Consider the following 20,481-nt stretch of genomic DNA (forward strand, 5'->3'; position numbering starts at 1 on the left):
TTATTTTTTAGTTGAGCTCGGCCCAAACCCGGCCCGACCCAGCCCGGCCCATGAACACCTCTAATATTAAGTACCATACAATATTATGTCTCAGTTAAATTAAAAACAATTGTGCATTTTAGAATTGTTTGCTAAGTTAAATAAAAAATAAAATAATTTCATAAATTTCAAATTTTGATTTATTTGTATGTATTTGTCTTTAGTTAGTCTTAAACTTTATTTAAGAATAAATAATCTAAATTGATTAAAATAATAAAAATAAAGGGTAAATTTAAGATTACACTTGTAATCTAAGATAGCTTAAAGAATGAGTCGTAATGATATTACATCCTATATTATGACTTCTTGACACTATTCCGTAATATGTGATTACGAGATGGCTAGAATGTTGACAATTCAAAAATCGTAATCCCATTCTAAAATGTAACATTACAGAGTTATAATATTACATTCGGCGAACTAAACACCCCCTTAAAATAATTGATTTGAAATGGAAAGAATTTAAACCCATCTAATTAATTCAATAAAATTTCAAGTTAAAACTCACGCGGTAAGTCTCCAATTACACGCTTCACAGGTATAAGTTTGTCTCAAAAGAGTAACTTTATAACTCTTCTTCAAATTATTATACAATGATAATAATTTATATATATTTATATTTTATATTTTATTATATAATAACCCACCCGGAGAATCCAACCAAAAAAAACCCACTAAAATACAATTCCAAAACCCTTTTGGGACGGGGACTGGAAACACCCCGTTTTTCTTATAATCGTCTTCTTCTCTACTTATTGGCCTTCTAGACCAAAATTCCCCCATTTACTTCCACATCTGTTGATCATATGCATAAACAATTATCAAACACTCTAGCAACCAAACCATTATAAATCTCAATTCACCCTTAGAGCCTAACAAAATCCATATTTTTTCATTTTATATATAATAATAAATTTAACTCTCGATTTTTATATCTTCATTTACTTTTTTTATATCTTCATTTAATTTGACTTCATTCTTTTATTTGGGAGAAATTAACTCTTAATTTTTTTTATTTTGAGTCAAATTAGAAAAAGCCCACTACAAGATCTTTTGAGAATTGCATTAGACGCTAACATGACAACTCGTATGGCAATCTAAACATATTGCACTACTTTAGCTTATATGTCATATTAGTAAATAATTTTAAAATTATAAAAATTAAAATATTTATAAAAAATTTACAAAAAATTTAAAAATTATTAAAAAGATAAAAACTCTTCAAAACCAAAAAACATAACACAAAATATTTAAAAAATAAAAAAAATAGTTTCTTCAAACTTTCATAAATATTTATAAAAATTGCAAAATTACAAATAATTTTGTAAAAAAAGTTCTTAGAAGTTACCAAATTATAAATAGAAACCTATTCAATTTTTAAAAAAAAAAATCAAAAGAACATAATATTATAAATTTTAATGTATTTTTATTAAAAAAATACGAAAACAAAAATGTAATGAATCGTTGATATATATATTTGGTATAAATATATTTTAATACTACTTACACAATTAAGATAATCTTTAAGTTTACTTTTAAAAAAAAATTTGAAGAGTATTATTCTTTAAATTTTGGAAATTTTAAAAAGATTAAAATTCTTTTGTATTTTTAAAAAATAGTATAGAAATTTTTCTGGAAATTTAAAAAATTATTTTTATTTTTAAAAAAAATTTAAATTATTTATTAATATGGATAATAAGCAAAAGAATACAACATCAACATTGAAAGGTAAAAGGCTAACTTGCTCAAATAAATTAGTAGAGGCGAAATTGAATAATGATGTGAAGATGAAGAGTTAACTGTTTTTTTTTTATCATCTTTTATATTAAAACATCAAAATAAGTTTTTAACGATACAATTTTAACGCAAATGCTATTTTACTCCTTTTGTTTAATGTAGGAAAATTAATTTTCTGTTTTTCAAGTCAAAGAATTAAACGAGGATATAATGCATGGACTTCTATGGTAAATTTACCTTATTTTCCTTTAAAATTTAAAAAAAAAACTAAATTCTTCAAATTTATTCACCTTTCTCCATATATATTTGATAGAACCTTCTTTTTCATGTATGTATTCCTGCGAATCCCAAACCCTAAATCTTGGAAATGCTTCAGGGATTAACAACACGACAATTTCGCCTGATTTCTCCATCGTTTCCAGTAAGAACATCAATGGCGGCCATTTTCCTCATGGACCTCGCAAATGCAGCGAAAAACAAGCCTCTTGATCTTTGTAACCGAATCACAATCGATTCCGATTCCTTGTTTGTGAGAAGTGCTGCATCTGATATGAACAATCCTTTGTTTTGGCGTAAGATATGATAGTAATGTTTGTCGAATGATCGTGAACTCCCAGGATCCATTTCCACTATCGTGTTCGGATTTGCCGGGCTCGGGCATTGTTTCCTCAAGATGTCGGCGTATGTCGGATCTAAGGTTGGATCGGCGTCACCTTTGCCGGTGAAATTGTAGAGTCTTCTTGAGAATGTTCCACAGTGTGCAACTCCAATGGTGTGAGCGCCTGGTTCAATAATTTGCTAAATTACTAATACGAATTTCATTCATGGTTTAATCAAAGACTAATTGAGTTGAAGAGGTTAGGGATTATTTTAATTAATAATAAAATTAAAAATATTTTCTAAAATTAAATATTTTAATTCATAATAAATTTAAAGATGTCCAAAAAAATATCTTATTCTCTTGAATATAATGCAGCTTCTCTTAAATCTTATTCTTTTGTACTTGTAAACCTAACAAAATGAGATGAATTCATCAAAAATTTTATATTTGTGGTTATGTTATTTTGTAATGTGGCATAATTATCTTTACATATTATATCATGAAATAGTATACATACACTTTTAAGTACATATAATATCTCAATTGTTATATGATTAAATTGTGAATGTACGATAAGTATTGTAACATTATGATATTACAATGTGCATTCTTCTATTAATGATGTGCAACCTAAACCTTAAACATGTAACTAATTTTATGGTATATTATAACATATACAATTAGTATTATATAATTAAGGTATATTACTAACGTAATTATATATCAGGTTACATAGTAAATTTCGTTTGGCATGTTGGCTGGAGATAACATTGCCATATGTCAAATTCTATCGAATTGGTCAAAGAGTTTTTTCGAGGATCTCTTTTATTAATAAAAAAAGGTAAGAAAAGAGAAACAAATGAGGAAGAGTGATTTATTTGAAATTAAGATTAGCTGGTAAAAAAATAAAAAAAAAATTCTCTGTGGGAATGAGTCTGGTTGATGTAGCAGAGGAGCCTAGCCTATATGCAATTAGTTACATATTTAAGGCTTAAGTTGCATATCGTTAATAGAAGAATGCTCGTTGTAATATCGTAATGTTACAATAATTATTTTACATTAATAATTTAATTATATAATAATTAATATATTATATATCCTTAAATGTGTATGTATATTATTTTATATGATATAATATGTATTAAATATAATTATGTCGCATTTTAAAATAAATTAATATCATAATATTTATTTTTATTATATAAATATTAATTATAATTTTTGTTTAAAAAATTTAATTAATTGAATTGATCAAGTAATAAAAGAGATAATCATAAATCTAGAAATTTTGATGACTGCATCTTATTGTTCAGTTAGGTTTACGAATAAAAAAAATAAGATTTAAGAGAAGCTACATAATAAATGAGATATTTTTTTTATTATTTTTTAAACATTTTTAAATTTATTATTAATTATTCTATTTAATTTTATAAATTATTTTATTGATATTTATACGCTATTTATTAGTTTGTGTAAACTTTAACCAAAATTGAGGACTAATTTTGATGGCTAAAACATAGCTTTAGTCATCAAAGGTAATATATTTGAATTTTTTAGGAAGCAAAAATCTATATATTTTGTAACCAATGCAAAGTTGAATATTCAAACCAACATCTAAATAATGAATGAGATTCAGATATTCAGGGAAAAATGATATTTAATTTGGATTCAGTTTTGGGTATTAAAAATTAGATAATTTGTGAGTGATATTTGACTTACCAGTCTTTTTACCCATTATATTTTTTTTCATGTTTTAGTAGTATGCTTTTAGTTTATTGTTTTAGTCATTTTATTATAGGTTCTAATCATATGTAATTTTTTACAAAATATTTAGAATTGTCTATAATCCCTCCCTAATTCATAAATAAGAGGATAATGTGCTTCAGCGCACTCGAACCCACATCATCCTACATTATCAACAATATCCATACCAATCAATCGAGTTATGACTCAACTGACTAGTATTATTTTTCATGTGTGCTTGAGTTTGGCATTATCAAATTTACTATAAAGTAATAAAATAAAATAAAAAAATATACCTGAAAGAACTACAAGATCATTAACATCAAGGGTTTTGTTGTTAAAAGTTTCAAGCAAAGAGGTGAAATCTGCAAAAGGTGAAGGGATGTTTCCATTGGTCTCACTTGCAAGTGAAATTCTCCCATCTCTTCTTCCAAGGGCTACGTTCCATAACCGTCTCTTAAACTATAATATTAATTCAAAAAAGAAAATATATTATTAATTGTTTTTTATTATAAAAAAAATCATAGTCGGAAACAGAAGAATTATTGTAAATATTGTGATTCGAATACCAATTCTTGAATTTATCAATATTATCTCTTAAAAGTAAGAATATGATAGTCCTAGTTGAAATATTATTAGGAGCAAATGAGACATATGTACTCAAACTTACTCAGGTTTTAGTACTCGAAAAAGGAGCTTGAATTAGATATAATTCGCCATTTTCAAATTGAGCTTGAGTAACTCAAAGTATCATGCTAGTCGAATTCAAGTATTCTAATTTCTTATGGGAGAAACTCATGAATCTATTTAGTTTTTTTTATGTATTTAATTATAATGAAAATTATCAATTGAAACTCGAGCTCAAACATATATAGTCGAGTTCAATGTTGAGCATAAAAATCCAACTTAACTTTTATCAAGTAAATAAGGTTCATCAAGTTTAATTAAACAAGCTCAAAAATTTCGATTTTTATATCAAATCAAACTTGAACTTCAAATTTGAAATTCAATCAAACTTGACCTTGAGATTTCAACATTAAAATTTGAGCTGAGGTCAAGATTCTTACAACGAAAGCTCATCTTAACTTAATTACACCCTCAATTGCCTCATTATATAGAAACACAAAAAGTAAATATCGACCACAATAACTACAACTATAATAAACAATAACGCAAGCAGAAATATATCAACGACGAAATATCAAAATTTAAATCCCTATAGAAATAGATATACTTACCGGTGCAGAAACAGCATCACGAGCTGCCAATGCAAGGATATCGGCACAAGAAACAACATTAGGGCAAACCTTTTCAATAGCATTCTTGATATCATCGATCACATCGAAACCCTTCAAAGATCGATTCGAAATCGCGTCTTTTTCAACCTTGGAGCCATTATTAACTGTATCCAACAACACTGAACCATCGCAACCCTAACAAAATAACCGTTTCAAGGTAAAAGTAAACAACAATACATGTAACTTGGCTCCCAAGAAGCCTAAAAATCACTTTATTTGAATATATATATAGTTGCCCTAACAAAGCAATCATGGAATTGCATTCGAATTAGGTGAGCGCCCAGAGCTGGATTAGTTCGAGTTTCATTCGTGATAATCTGTTTTACTATCCAATTAGCTTGCGGACAAGTTTCCTTATAAAAGTTATACCTTAACCTATGTGCATTGCAAACATTTAAAAATCCGAGCAAAGAAAAAGAAAGAAAGAGAATGAAAATGGTATATCCAACCCTCATTCTGACCAAATTAAGACTCAATTGAGAAGGGTAGTGATTTAAGAACCCCTTTATATAGGTCAACAGAAAATGTGTTTGGGATTGTTAATAATATTAAAATTATTTGTATATTTGAATATTTGAATTTATTATATACAAAAATAAAATAATTAACATAAAGCATATCCAAGTAATGTACATTTTAAAAAAAGAAATCATTATCCATGATCTACATCTATTACAAATAATAATTATAATACGTAAATGGTTAAAATATTCTATAAGTCTTCATACTTTTCATAAATTTAGAATTTTAGTTCTTATATTTTTATTTTTAAGAATTTAGTCATCATAACTTTTTAGATTTTAAACTTTAGGTCCAATTGTTAATATTGTTAAATTCAATTTCATTATAATGTCATTTTTTAAAATTACATTGTTATTATTATTTTAAAATGTCACATTAATAAATTTAGCAAATTGAACCTGAATTTTAAAATTTAAAAAATAGAGAGACTAAATTTCTAAAAATAAAAGTATAAAGATTAAATTTTAAATTTATAAAGAAATAGGAATCCCATGATTAATGAAGTGGTTCATTATTTAAATTGATTTTCCAAATTAAATAAAACCTATAAATAAGGGCGGTGTGGTTGTCTCCCAATTATTAGTTCTAATTTTAAAATATTGGAGGAAATTGACTTTAAATTTTATATAATAAAAGATGAACACAAAGTTTCCATTTTTCTTTCTCAAAGTCAAACCCTATAAAAGATTTTTGTGTTGTAAATATGTTTAATATTTATATAAATCCTGGTTTGTTGAAAATTTATGATTTATTAATTTTATTTATGTTTTAGATTGTTAGGTCTATAGATATGTTTCGAAAAGAGGTTGAAATTCCTATTTCTCACATTATTTTATGAAAAATACATTTTTTATTAATTTGCAACCAAAAAAGGAATATATATGATAAAAGAATTAAAGCTTAAGAAAAGAAAAATGACCCCAATTTTATGGGATAAATTTATGCTTGGGTAAGAAGAAACTTAAACTTGGGTTCTATTATTATATAACGACCCTTAAATAGATTTAAATAAATTTGATTTTTGTTTTTATTTCATCAGCATCTCCAGCACATTCATTGCATTTGAATCTTAAGATCTCTGAACATTAACAAATCATCAAAATCAAAATTAAATAATTAATAAAATGAAAAGCTAATTAAGTTCTTTTAAATTGTAAGCAACTTATTGTTGCAAATTGTTTTAATCCATTTCTTTAACTACACTTTAACTTAATTAATTATTTCACATGATACATAATTTACTTCATAGTTGTGTAATTACTGGGATGACTTAAATTTCCTTACTTTCACTATATTCTCTAAAGCTAAAATCAAAAGTGACCCGATGAATAAGCTCTTTCTCTTCTTACCTGCGTATCCGGTCGCCAGCTCCTAACCCTAGGGTGAGGTATCAACATAAAGTCAAGTAGGACAAAACGATTAGCTTAGCAGTGAACAAGAATCATTCAATCAGCTCCAGAGCTGGGAGTTCTACTTCTAGATTTCTCTTTGCCAACAACAGGAATCGATTTAGTAGTTCACGATGAAAGGCATGGTATAGATAGGCGAGAAAGACCAGGCAAGATCCGAGTTGAAATCGATCCCAGACCCGGTAAATAGGGGTTTTCCTACCTCCAGGGAAATGGATTTTTGGACCATCCCAAGTGCTGCACACATGGTGCATGAATGTATTAAAATATCAACTATTCATGCATCAATATGTAAATAGAGAATGTATTGAAAATGGTAACATAAATAAACAAATACACAAATTATTGAGTGTACTACTTTTTCTTTGCCGCATGAAATTATCATCCTTCTTCAGCCAAATTAATTTAATAGTTTTTTTTTTTCTTCTGTTTTCAAAATTGAAAGTGCTATTTATTAGATTTATATTACATAATTAAATAAACCTAGTTGGAGATGATAACTCAAAAGGGCATTTGGTCTAGTGGTATGATTCTCGCTTAGGGTGCGAGAGGTCCCGAGTTCAATTTTCGGAATGCCCCCTTCTGCTTTATGTATATCTTTTTGGTTTCTTAAATGGGCTTTGACCCGAAAACTAAACCCAAAGCCTAATGTTCAAATAAGCTTGACTTTTTTAAACAAAAAAGGACAAAAAGAAAACATTGCTTTTGAAGGGGCGTTCCGAGAATCGAACTCGGGACCTCTCGCACCCAAAGCGAGAATCATACCACTAGACTAAACGCCCTCTTTGTTCTGTGGGTTTAAAATAATTTATTTCATTATAAGTAGTCAGAATGAAATGACAAGAGGCAGGGCAAGCAATTACTACCCTTTTTTATGATCTTTAGAAGACACAACTTCATGCGTTCAGATCGAGAGTAAAGTTGGTTAAGTATCACAAACCGACCTAAGACATTCATTCCTCAAGAGATGTTGTTAATATTTGAGGCATTATTAATACATAGACTTTTTGTTTGCCAAAACATTAATAAATATATTGAATGAGCATCGTCTACTTTAACTCATTGGGCATCTAGGATGAAAGTAGTGAGGACAATTGTATCCCAAGACCAACTTTAGAAGACAGCCAAGGTAGCATTCATGGATTCTCTTTAAGATCAAAAAATCCTCTAGTCCAACAAAGGCCAACTGTCCTAATGGCATATTATTAGCACCGCCAGAGCCAGTTCTGATACCAAATTTCATGGTTCCCACCAACTTGAAAGGTATTGTCCATTTCAATCCATTGAGCCTCACGATTTTGTCCACAAAAAAAGCACCTCGTAAGTTGAAGGTCATATGAACACTTATAGCAAGACCAACTTTAATATATAACCAATGTGACATTCATGACACCTCTCTCAGACCATGACATGCTTTGCCTAGTAGCAAACAAAAAAAAATCAAGATTTTGCCCCAAAGTTGTATTGCTCTTATGACATCAGGCATCATAAGAAAAGTACTGACCAACTTAAAGTGCAAGTTTTGTACACATATAAGGTGTTAAAAAACAGAGCATTGGACTTCATATCTTGCTACTACTCAAAACCAAGAAGATGGGTAATGTACCTCCAATGTTGCAGAGTCAATGTTCCCAGAAGCCTCTTAGGCTTAGGCTGCCATTTATCTGATGAGAGAAACCTAATCTGATCGGTCCAATGGATTTCAACTGTAACAGAATGAAAACCAACCATATGCTCTAAAACTACTGCCTCTGTGCAGCAATAAGTTTCATCCGTAACTTGCTCTATGTTACATTCCCAGTTCTCCAGAACATACAATTTTAGACATCCCGTTCCTAACAATCTCTCAACTTTTCTAGTTAAGATGGCATATTCATCCTTCCTACCAGTAGGCTCTGCTTATAACTTTGGAACCCTTTTTAACTTGAAATAAGCTGTCTCACATGTATTTTGAGAAACTGGGTTTAACTCAATGTTCTTAATCTCTCGATAGTACTTTGGCAAAGTCATCATCATCACCCATACAATGCCCTTATCTGACCAACAACAAACTTTACGTGGGATTTGTCAGCATCAAAATTTATAGCACTGATTCTGGAATTTCAAAGGATTTTGATGTCGAAGTTGACCAGGAGTTCCTATCAAATCCCATTACTGACTTCATTATTACTGGAGCACTCAAACATGAACCATTAAGATGTCTGCTATCAACATCTGGCTTCAAGTCCTTGGAAACAACAATTTCTTCAGGCAAAGAAGCTGGAAAGAATTCAAAAGAACCTTTTGGTACCTTTATTCTCTATTAACCATTCAGTACAAACAATGGAACCTTGTGGGAGAATCTGAATATGTGTATGTGTGTGTGTATATATATATATTCAAATTTCGAAACTAGAAAAGCAAGGATTTCTCATTTCTGGATCAAGAGAGTTTAATATCATATATAGCTCTTCCCTGTATGGATGTGAAATGTTACCTGCAACAAAAACTGTCACCTTATTTTTCACTTCAATCCAACTATAACCAGGCATTTTCTTGACCCCTTGATCCACCATTGCTTTCCTCACAATCTCAGCTTCCTTCCACTGCCCACTAGCACAATACAAGTTCGACAATAGCACATAACCCATATCTTTTTGAGAGTCTACACTGTGCTGTAAATCATCCCGGACACTAACCCCCATTCTGACATCCCCGTGAATGGAACATGCACCTAGCAGGGCTTCATATGAGCTGCTCTTAGCCTCAACAGTATCTTTTTTTGAGTATTTACTAGACAACTCTTTTGCCTCTACTAAATACCCAGCCCGGCCAAGCATATCCACCATGCATGCTACATGATCTATCTCATAGGTAAGACCATACAAAGAGCTCATCATATCAAAAAATAAACGACCTTTATTGATAAGGCCTGCATGGCTACAAGTCATTAACAAGCCTATAAAGCTAACTTTATCTGGTTTCATCCCATGTGCCACCATCTCATCATAGATCTGTAATGCTTGAGTAGACAACCCATGCATTCCAAATCCAAACAACATTGCATTCCAAGAGACCAAATCCTTCTCAAGAATTTCATTAAATGCGTAGCTTGACCTTTTGATATCCCCACATTTAGCATACATGTTAACCAGGCCATTGCCAACATAGACATAGGCTTGAAAGCCATACCTAATCACACAACCATGGACCATTTTGCCAAACCCAAGTACTGCCAAACTTGAACAAGCATGAAGTATAGCTCCAAACGTGAACTCATCTGGGCATATACAACTTCTTACCATCTGAACAAACAAGTTAAGAGCTTGTTCTCCTTCCCCATTTCTCGCATACCCTGCAATCATACTAGTCCAAGAAATCACGTTCTTCATCGGTGCACGTTGAAACACGTTAAAGGCATCAATGGTGTTCCCCATTTTTATATAACCATCAATCATAGCATTCCAAGACACTTGACTGAGTAACCCTACAGATTCAAACTCTTTTATAGCAACATCCATGCAACAGAGTTTAGCATAAAAACTCAAAATCGAGTTCTTTACTTCCATAGCCGAGCTCCAACCGATTTTAATAATAAACCCATGCACTGTACACCCATATGCATAATCCGAGGATTCGGTACACGCATTCATTAGAGAACTAAAAGTCCACTCATCAGGAAAACAACACAAACTCTCTCTCATTTCTTTAAGCAACTGAATACACATTTCAACTTCCCCATTTTGAGCAAAACCCGTAATCATAATGTTCCAAGCAACTAAAACCCTTTTTGGCATCTCATAAAAGGTTTCAAATGCAATATTAAACTGACCAGAATTTGCATAAGCATATAAAAGAGAACACCAAGTCACTTCATTTCTTATACTTTCACCCATCTCTTCAAACGCTTTTCTTGCACTATAAGGATCTAAGCATTTCCCATACATATCAATAATAGAATTATTAACAGGTAAATAGCATTGGTACCCGAAAGCAATGATTAATCCGTGGACTTTTGTTCCATTACGAAACGAGCCAAGGCCCGAACAAGCATTTAGAGTTGATGTGAAGGTGAAGTGGTCAGGCTTTGTGTTGGTATATCTCATGAGGTGGAAAAGAGAGAGTGCATCCGTGTGAAGACCCAATTGAGAGTAGCTTGAAAGCATTGCATTCCAAGTGATGGAGTCTTTGTGAGGCATTTCATCGAACAGTTTGCGAGCGGTCGTGATAAAGCCGGACTTTGACAAAGACACGATTTTGGTGGTCAGTTGGTGCAAATTTGAACGCATATCTCATAATTCAAAGCATTGGAACTTGAACGTTGATGTCAAATGTCGATTCCCAACCGGCGGATTATTTCAGGTTTTGACGTTTCGAATTTCGGGGCTCAGTCCTGAGTTTTGCCTCGACATGAAATAAATTCATTTTTTTTTCAACTTTTTATTAATAAAAATATTTTTTATAAGAGAGTTAACTATATTGTTAAAACTTTAGTCAAATTGGACCGAATCAGTTGGTCAGACTAGGGTACCGAACTGATGAAATGAGAGGTATAAAACTGCTATAGTTGAGTTGGTTTTATATATATATATATATTTTAATAAATCATATCATATAAAAAAAACATTAATTTTAACGAGACTGATACAATAAACTTTATAATTGTTGATATTAACTTTTTAACCTTCTAGGTATATTTTGAATTTTTATAGAATACAAGTGCGCTATCACAGCCGCTACTATGCTAATGTTATTAAAATTTTATACTTTAATTTTTTTCATCCTTAAAAAAGTAATTTAATTAAAATCTAAAAATTAATGACCACAATAATTAAAAAAGAGTTAAGGACAAAAAAGTAAAAATAAATAATTATGCTAAAATAAAATAAAAATCTCTTTTCTCAAAATTTATATAACACGAATATTATTAATATGTAAAAATTTATATCATAAACACGATTACTACAAAGCAAAATACACGAATAGGAATATATGAAATTTCAGGTCTATCGTACATACTCACAGATCATAGGAAATAAAGAAAATAAAGTTCATATGAAAGAAAACCAGGAATTATTCAAAAACACTACAATTACTTCCTAAACAAATTGTTGTTTCAATGCCCTGCTCATCAAATGAATAGTAAAAACAAACCAGCAATTTGCTGCAGACAAACGAGTCGTTGTGTCAACGTTGTTAGTACTTTGACATAGTTCTCCGGAACTGCTCCTTCGGTGCTGTGGGGAGGGGACAATGAAAGAACGAGGGGAAATGAATTCATCAACTGAAATAAATCGAGTGGACCCACTTGAAAAGACGGTAAATTATACGTGCGGTTAGGTTTTACCTGGCAAACCGGTGAATCGCTCAAACTGTTCGTAGGCCTGCCCGATGAACATCTCCAACCCAGAAACAATCGTGGCTCCGGTTTCCTCGGCTTCTCTCAAGAGTCGGGTTATTTTAGGGGTGTAAACGGCATCGAAAACCAGTGAATAGTGTTTCAAAGCGTCCTGCAATAATAAAGAAATTGCTTACTTCCCTTATTGTTGCAATTTATGTTGAACAGATCACTCAATGCTTACTATGAGAGGGCGGACTCCTGTTGAACCAAACTTCGGAAATTTTCGAATTAGGATTTGCTATCATAAGGGGAAAAGGAAAAAGAAAAAGCAAACCTTGGGCATCGGTGTTTGATCGATATTAGGTTGCATTCCGATGGATGTTGTGTTGGCAAGAATCATGCCATCCTCCGGATGGAACCTAGCCAAATCGTCAAGAGACAAAGCATCTCCTCCAATTACATTGGCAAGCTCTCGAGCTCGTTCTTGAAGTTAAATCGATAAAATAAACAACAATCTCAAACTATCACCAACGCAGATCCGGAAAATGTATAAAACAAAAAATAACTCTTGTTAGAATGTTACAACAAGAAAAACAAGTGCATCGTACCATAGGTTCGATTGGCAATTACGACTCTCGCTCCTTTTTGTTTTGCACCGTAAGCTAGTGCCTTCCCAGCACCACCAGCACCAATAACCACGAACAGCTTACCGGCTAATGGCGATCCGGCTGCACTGCTCATGTTATATCTAGCTGTCAAGAAAAAACACAGTTAAAGAACTTCAGACAAAACAAACAACTGAAAACGTACATTGCTTAAAAACGAACAAGGAACCTTGTAATCCATCCTCAATGGCTGAAATAGCACCGATATAATCTGTGTTATAACCAAACAACTTCCCGTCACTCTGTCTCCTTATAATGCAATTAACAGCTCCAATGGACTGTAATATTTAATCAAAGATAAAGTTCAATGATGCACAGTTTTGACACATAGAAAACACTCATCTCCGAAAAAGTTGAAAGAATCGTGATGTACATAATTGTGGATGGGAACATTACCACTGCTAGATAAGTAAATAGTAAATTACCTTTGCAACCGGATCTACCTCGTCACAGCACTTCACTGCGGTCTCCTTGTGAGGAATTGTACAGCTGCATGTGAGCCACAGAAGTAAATCATCTTGCAATATTATTCTATACGAAACCAAGATTCGGAGTGTAATAATAGGCTTAACCCCTGCCAATTAGACTTGGGTGTGAGTATCAGGTACGTTATGTAAATTGTCATGGGTATGTTTGATATTTCCAAGTTTTTCCATGTATTTGGATGGTTGTTGGAAGCCCATATCCTGGCACTCATGCTCGGATATGCGTCTAACAGAGGTACTTCTAGAAAATTAAAGAATCGGGCTAAATCGTAAAATAACTTATACAAGATAAATCCTATATGTACACTAACTAAAAATGTGCCACCGTGAGAAATGAAAATGTCCAACACAGGAACAAACCTGAATCCAGCAAAATCAGTCGATGAGTAAGTTCGGAGAAACATTTCTAAGTCATCTACTAACAAGTGAACAAAGACCCCATTGAAACCAGCTGATTTGAATGCTTCATTGTAGAGCACAGGTGATTTGCTATGACCAACAGGCTTCCCAATAATCCCATACACTTTTGTATCGGGACCTAACTGCCTGAAATTGTATAGATTCAATAGATCATTGATAGTCGGTTGACCAGGAGCTGAAACAACTCCAGCCTCGAGAGTTCCGAAAGTAAGATAGCCACCAAATTTTGTGCAGAGAATCCGCGAAATCAACCCCCTTTCGCCCATAACAAGTCCAATTATAGGTACCTGAAATATTCAGCAGCAAATCGACCCAAAGAATTTAAACATACAAAGAATCTCAGAAACATATAATGCTCCAACGAGACGAAAGAAAATGACAAATCTATAACAGAAATGGCCCTTTCTGTCACACTCATCATTATGCAAAAGTTTTCGGCATAGATTATCGAATGTTTTACATTAACACTACTGCTGCTCGGTTTTCAGAAGTCAACATTGCATTAACCATAAATAAATCTACTCAAGAATGCCAATGTAAAGCTATAAGATTGTGTTTCATATTTATATTCATAGCGTATATGATTCTTACTTGAGAATGCACGGTTATCTGAAAAATTCGTGCGACATCAGTGATGTCAATGGCCGTTGTCGCAATCTTCACTATATCGGCTCCAGTTGATTGTATTTTCACAACAAGGTTTCCGAGCTCCTCAACAGATGGAGTGCTCTGATAATTGTGAGAAGAAACTATAACTTGGAACTTTTCAGGCTTCTTTCCACCAATGGATTTTATGAATTCATGAGCAACCTTGAAAAGACAGCAATTTGGATCACTATAAGTTTACAGTTTACAGACAAAATAATTTGATATAATAAGATGTTATGTTCTATGTTACTTGGACTCTTCATTGTCATCAAAGTACATGTGTCTGACACATGGATGCTGGGATATGGCCCTCAAATGTAATCTACATACATGGAAAATTTTAGAAAAATCTGACCTTACCTATATCGGGCACATATCCGTATCCAACACTCACACTCAAGTCCAAGTAACGTAGCTTATGTTTCAATCTAGAGCTATACTACTCTGACTCTTTATTTTTCTTGAAGTGCCCATATTCGACCCATGTCCAGACATGGGTACAAGGATATAACCCTCCAAATACCTAAAAAATATTTGAACACACCCATGTCAAAAATATACCCGTGTTTGGCACTCACACCAAACACGCGTAACATTGATCAAAAGAGTAAGAAACGAGCACTATACAATTTGAATCACTCCAAGATCAGTAGACTTTACAGTTTACACACAAAGTAACTAGATATAAAAGATGTGATGTTTCAATCAAGAGCTATGTTTCTTCGACTCTTCATTTTTCTTAAGTACTTATGTCCGATTAATATCTAGATATAGGTATGAAAAAATAACACTTTAAATACTTGAGAAAACTAAACACGCCCATGTGGGGTACATACTCATATTAGGCACTCACACTCATGCTGGAGTTCAAATAACATTGATCAAAGAGTAAGAAACAAGCACTATGTTACTTCAACTCTTGATTTTTCTGAAAGTACTAGTGTTAGGCGCATATCTGGACAGGGGCACGAGGATATAACTCTTCACATACACGAAATAGCTTGAAAAAACGAACATACACATGTCGGACACATAATGCATTTGAGACTCACACCTAAGTTTGAGTAACAATGATAAAAAAAAAAAGAAAAAAAAAAGAAGAGTAGGATACAAGCAGTATACAAATGAAGTTCTATGAAGCAAACCTTAAGCTCAACATCTATGTAATCAGCCCCTAACTCCATGGCTAATCGAAGAACATCTAATCTCTTTTTCTCATCACCACCATACTGGCCTCCTTCCCATACTGGTCTGCAACACAAATTTGCAAGTTAAACAAGTCAAAACAAGCTTAAAAGATCCTTTCATGGTGGAATTTATGAAAGATTCAAACACGGGTAAAGAGGGAAATCCCAGAAAAAAAAAATTAAAAATACCCATTAAAACTTGCATCAAATCAAAGAAAATAAGTTAGAAAAGAAAATTGAAAAAAAAAACCTGTAAGTGAAGAGTGTAGGCAAAGGGCATTGTTTGATTAAAACATTGAGGTCTTCAAAAGGGTTGAAATTATTGAGACTATCCAATCTAATTTCCACAAGATCAGCAGTAGAAGCTTTAGCTTTAGCCATGAGAGTCACCATCTTATCAATGGAATCCGCCATTATTGGAGCACAAATCAGTGTGGGATTCTTGCTCATTTCACCTCCATTCACATCCATTTTCAAACCAGAAGCTGATGAAACAAGCTTTCAAATTGAAAAAAAAAATCAAACCATCTTTCATCTGCTCATAAATTTAACAAAAAAACACTAAATTAATCAAAAATCAAAAGCAATGAAGACTTACCAAGGGGTTGACAGTATCCATTTGGATTTGGTGAAGTTTTTGAGTGTGAAAACTCGAAGAAAAAAAAGCCAAAGATTACTTTTAGGGGAGTACGGGTTATGGGCGTAGGCTAATTTTATCTAGGAACCTAATTGGTTGGTGGGACTTTTTGACAATTATTGGATCCACTTATCGGTTTAATAAGAATTAAATGAATATTAAAATAATGGGATAATAGAATTCTTTGTCCCTTAACAATTAGGTCCACTTTGGTATTTGTATTTATTTTTAATTATTAAACTTGATAATTAGATTTATTTTGATCGTTGAACTTAAATTCTATCAAGATTTAATTATGTGACCAGTGTTGTTGATATAAGATCAGATCGAGAACTGATCAATATAATAGTTTGAATAAAAAGGTCGAATTGATTGACTTGAAAATTATTTGAAATTTGTAAAAATAAAAAATCAAGACAAGAATCAATAGTTTAACAAGCTTAATATTTTTTCTTATTTTTTTAGGTTTTTATGAATTTTGTATTTAATTATTGTTGGTTTTGATGGTTGTGCCAATCAAATTAGTTAAACTGAGAACTAGTGATTTAACTTGTCCAACCATTGGCCCGATAATTAAAACATTGAATATAACCTTTTGTGATTGTACTCTATCGTCACCTGAAATTTTATATAATATTTTTTTTTAATTTTTAAGTGATAATGAGATATAATTTTAAAGTATCACATCATCAAAGTTTTATATTTTCCAAGTTAGAAACTAAAATGAATCTATAGACAAAAAAAAGAAAAGGAAAAACAACCTAATTACGAAGTACAGAGATAATATATATTTATGAGATTGGTGAAGTCAAAATTATATAAATGTTGGTACAATTTAAATTGTGAAATTAGCTTTCAAGCTAATTTCAAAAAGAATAAAAATAAAAATTTATTGTTGTGCATATATATCAGTTTAGGAAAAAATATTAAATTGGTTGATTCAAAATTTGATAAATCAAAAAAAATATTTGATTGAATTGAATCTTTAATATTTTATTTTTATAAATTTTTAATAATATATTTAATCAAACTCATCCAGGTCCATGATGAATTCAACTACTTGAAAAACACTGTAGGACTAGAGAAAGTTAGGACATAGGTTTTAATCATGAGTTTGAATAATCACTTTTTCTTTTGGTTTTAATTTCAATGTTTGGACCACCTACTTTCTATTATTAAACCTTATCATGTCTATCTTCTCTTTTACTTTTATCTTTTCTTTTTACCACTATTAAATTTTATAACGAGTGAGTGGAAAAATAAAATCTATTTAAAATTTTTAATTTTCAAAATTAAAAAAAATTAGGGACGATTATATTTAATATATATTACATCATTAGTCATTAAATTATGGGTAAATTTTTGTTTTAATCACTTAACTATTTAAAAGTTTTTATTTAAGTTATTGGGTTGTTAAAACTATATACACTGATCGAAAGCTCTCTTTCTATTTTTTTTCTACAACTAAGTTTTTCTTTTTCATGAAATAGTTTTGAAAGTTATGAATTTATAAACCAAAATTCAATCAGTCTTTTTCTCTGATCTCCAACACTAGCCATCAGATCGATTTGAGTCTAAGTTATGTTATTTTACTTGTCGATAGGTATTGATCCACAGTACCAGTCATCAAATCAACACTTGAAACTTGCTGACAGAACTTTTTTAAGAAAAAAATTTACAGTCTAGTGACTTAAATAAAACATTTTGAATTATTCACTTAAATGAAAATTTTCAAATAATTTAGTGACCAAATTATAACTTTTCTAATTAAATGATAAAAAAAATTTATGTATAGTTTAGTGACTAATAGTGGAATTTACCCTTTTATATATATAGTACAGTTACAGTAGGAAGAAAATGAAATCTAGTCTATATAAGCTAGCCATATACACTCCATTAGTCTAAATTTAGAGGGCATCATATACAAACGGGTCAATGCATGGGGTTTCAATTTGATAAGTATTTCTATATTGGGTCTATTTTTTTTTTCTAAATTACCCTTTGAATTTCATAATTATTTTTATATTGGAATTTAAATTGTTTTTTTATCTAAATTAGTGTTTGAACTTGACAATTGTTCTCGTATTAAGACTATGGGCTAGTTTATCATTTCTTTTGAAAAATATTTTTTAAAAAGTACCGTGGGAAAATATTTTTCTAAAAATTTTGGTTTAAGATTTAAGTGTTTAGTAGTACTATCAAGAAGTGCTTTTAAGAAATAAAATGTCTATTTTAAACATGGTATTATAAAGTAACAAATATGCATTTAAATAATATTAAAATTAGTTAATATTATGATATTTTAGTAAGAATATAAAAATAATTTATTATAACTTATTGTTAATATTTTAATATATAAAATATAAATTTTAAATATTTTTAAGCAATTAATATTAATTATTTATAAAATGTATATTTTAAATATTTAAATATAACCATTAAATATTTATAATTATATATTAACACATTTGTATTATTTTAAGAAATGTTTTTTTAATTAATGATTTTATTTTAAAATGTAATTTGAATGTATAAACCATATTAGATATTAACATAATATAGAAAACATAAACCTAACAAATTAAAATATTACATGTATTTAGATTAAATTTTTAAAAATGGGTAATATTTATATACCAAGTATAAATATTAAAAATTTTACATTAGCATTTGCAATTTAAAGTGAGTGAAAAATGAGAGAAGAAATATAGAGGAATAAATACTTTCAGAAGTGCTTTTGGCCCAAGAAAAATTAAAAAATTTAACTTATGAGTAAAAGTGCTTTTGAAAAGCCACTCATTTCAACCAAAAGTTTATTGTTTAGCATAATTTTTATTCTAAAAGTGTTTTTCAAATCATAATAAGTGTTTTCTTTTTTAAGCATTACTAAGGGTCAAAGTTAATCTTTCATATTTCTTTGAAAATAGTTGGGTGGGTCCGGCCCCCTAATATAAAATTTTTTTCATATGACGTTTTTAAATTTTTTAAATTTTTTAATTCGTAAAAGTAAAATTGTACTTTGGTCACCATAAAAATATAAAAATTTGATTTAATCTTTTAAAAATTATAAAGATATAATCTATCAAAATGGTAAAATTGTATTTTCTATCGTAAAAATTACAATTTAATTTCGGACCTCCTTTCACCCTTGGGCCCCTACTGTGGGAACAATTGCCAATTTCATAAATTAACTTAGAAAAAAAAATTTAAACTTTTTATTATAATCGTATTATTGAGTTTAAATTTATCATATTTACCTGAATAATTAAGACGGAGTAGATTTCACTAGCAAATTGGTATTGTTTTTTGTTAGATAGATTTGAAGATTGGTTAAGTGAAAAAAGGGGCAGGTGGGAAGGAGAGGGTTTCTTGGTGCAACAGTCTAAAAGGGTGACGTTAATTTGTCATATGTTAACACCATCATAGACGCCTACAATATATCACAAGCTTTACTTACCAAAACTAACATCTTAAAACTATAAATATTAAGGTTTTAAAAAAGTATTTGTAGGTTGAGTTAACTCGAGATTCAATTTTAAAATATAAATTAAATTTCAATTCATTTTGGTTTGATAAAAAAATCGTTTTATTATTCAAAATTTAATAAAATATTAAAAAATATTTTTAGTTGATATTTTATGATTATATTAAAATTTAAAAATATTTTTATTCTTATCAAAATTAAATTCGTGTTGGTTCAAGTCAAGCCCAGATGTAAAAATTTTTGTCCAAACTTGATTTATGAATAAGTGTAAATTGAATTGATCGTC

At 30.4% G+C, this 20,481-nt stretch overlaps 3 protein-coding genes and 2 non-coding genes across 5 annotated transcripts; 1 reads left to right on the forward strand and 4 right to left on the reverse strand.

Moving 5' to 3' along the window:
* Positions 1-2,130: 2,130 nt before the first annotated feature.
* LOC107890006 (peroxidase 24) lies at positions 2,131-5,873 on the reverse strand. The gene is made up of 4 exons (XM_016814533.2): positions 5,655-5,873; positions 5,359-5,553; positions 4,417-4,582; positions 2,131-2,558 (listed from the first exon to the last, which is right to left on the reverse strand). Exons 1-4 carry the CDS (start codon positions 5,871-5,873, stop codon positions 2,149-2,151), a joined length of 990 nt encoding a protein of 329 aa, XP_016670022.1. The 3' UTR covers positions 2,131-2,148.
* A 1,983-nt stretch (positions 5,874-7,856) lies between these two features.
* Positions 7,857-7,928, forward strand: TRNAP-AGG (transfer RNA proline (anticodon AGG)). Its single transcript has one exon. It is a non-coding gene; the product is annotated as a tRNA-Pro (tRNA).
* Positions 7,929-8,059: 131 nt separating this feature from the next.
* On the reverse strand, positions 8,060-8,131 carry TRNAP-UGG (transfer RNA proline (anticodon UGG)). The gene has a single exon. It is a non-coding gene; the product is annotated as a tRNA-Pro (tRNA).
* Positions 8,132-8,279: 148 nt separating this feature from the next.
* On the reverse strand, positions 8,280-11,858 carry LOC107888917 (pentatricopeptide repeat-containing protein At2g36980, mitochondrial). The gene is made up of 2 exons (XM_016813186.2): positions 8,956-11,858; positions 8,280-8,768 (listed from the first exon to the last, which is right to left on the reverse strand). The coding sequence occupies exon 1, from the start codon at positions 11,615-11,617 to the stop codon at positions 9,728-9,730; it is 1,890 nt and encodes a 629-aa protein (XP_016668675.1). The 5' UTR covers positions 11,618-11,858; the 3' UTR covers positions 8,280-8,768; positions 8,956-9,727.
* A 433-nt stretch (positions 11,859-12,291) lies between these two features.
* Positions 12,292-16,819, reverse strand: LOC107888918 (bifunctional 3-dehydroquinate dehydratase/shikimate dehydrogenase, chloroplastic). The gene is made up of 11 exons (XM_016813187.2): positions 16,673-16,819; positions 16,325-16,572; positions 16,033-16,138; positions 14,831-15,049; positions 14,180-14,526; positions 13,760-13,823; positions 13,504-13,612; positions 13,278-13,421; positions 13,004-13,152; positions 12,676-12,838; positions 12,292-12,565 (listed from the first exon to the last, which is right to left on the reverse strand). Exons 1-11 carry the CDS (start codon positions 16,691-16,693, stop codon positions 12,525-12,527), a joined length of 1,611 nt encoding a protein of 536 aa, XP_016668676.2. The 5' UTR covers positions 16,694-16,819; the 3' UTR covers positions 12,292-12,524.
* Between the last annotated feature and the right edge of the window lie 3,662 nt (positions 16,820-20,481).

This window comes from Gossypium hirsutum, chromosome A09, assembly GCF_007990345.1.
Source record: "Gossypium hirsutum isolate 1008001.06 chromosome A09, Gossypium_hirsutum_v2.1, whole genome shotgun sequence".
In the NCBI taxonomy this organism is placed as follows: domain Eukaryota; kingdom Viridiplantae; phylum Streptophyta; class Magnoliopsida; order Malvales; family Malvaceae; genus Gossypium; species Gossypium hirsutum.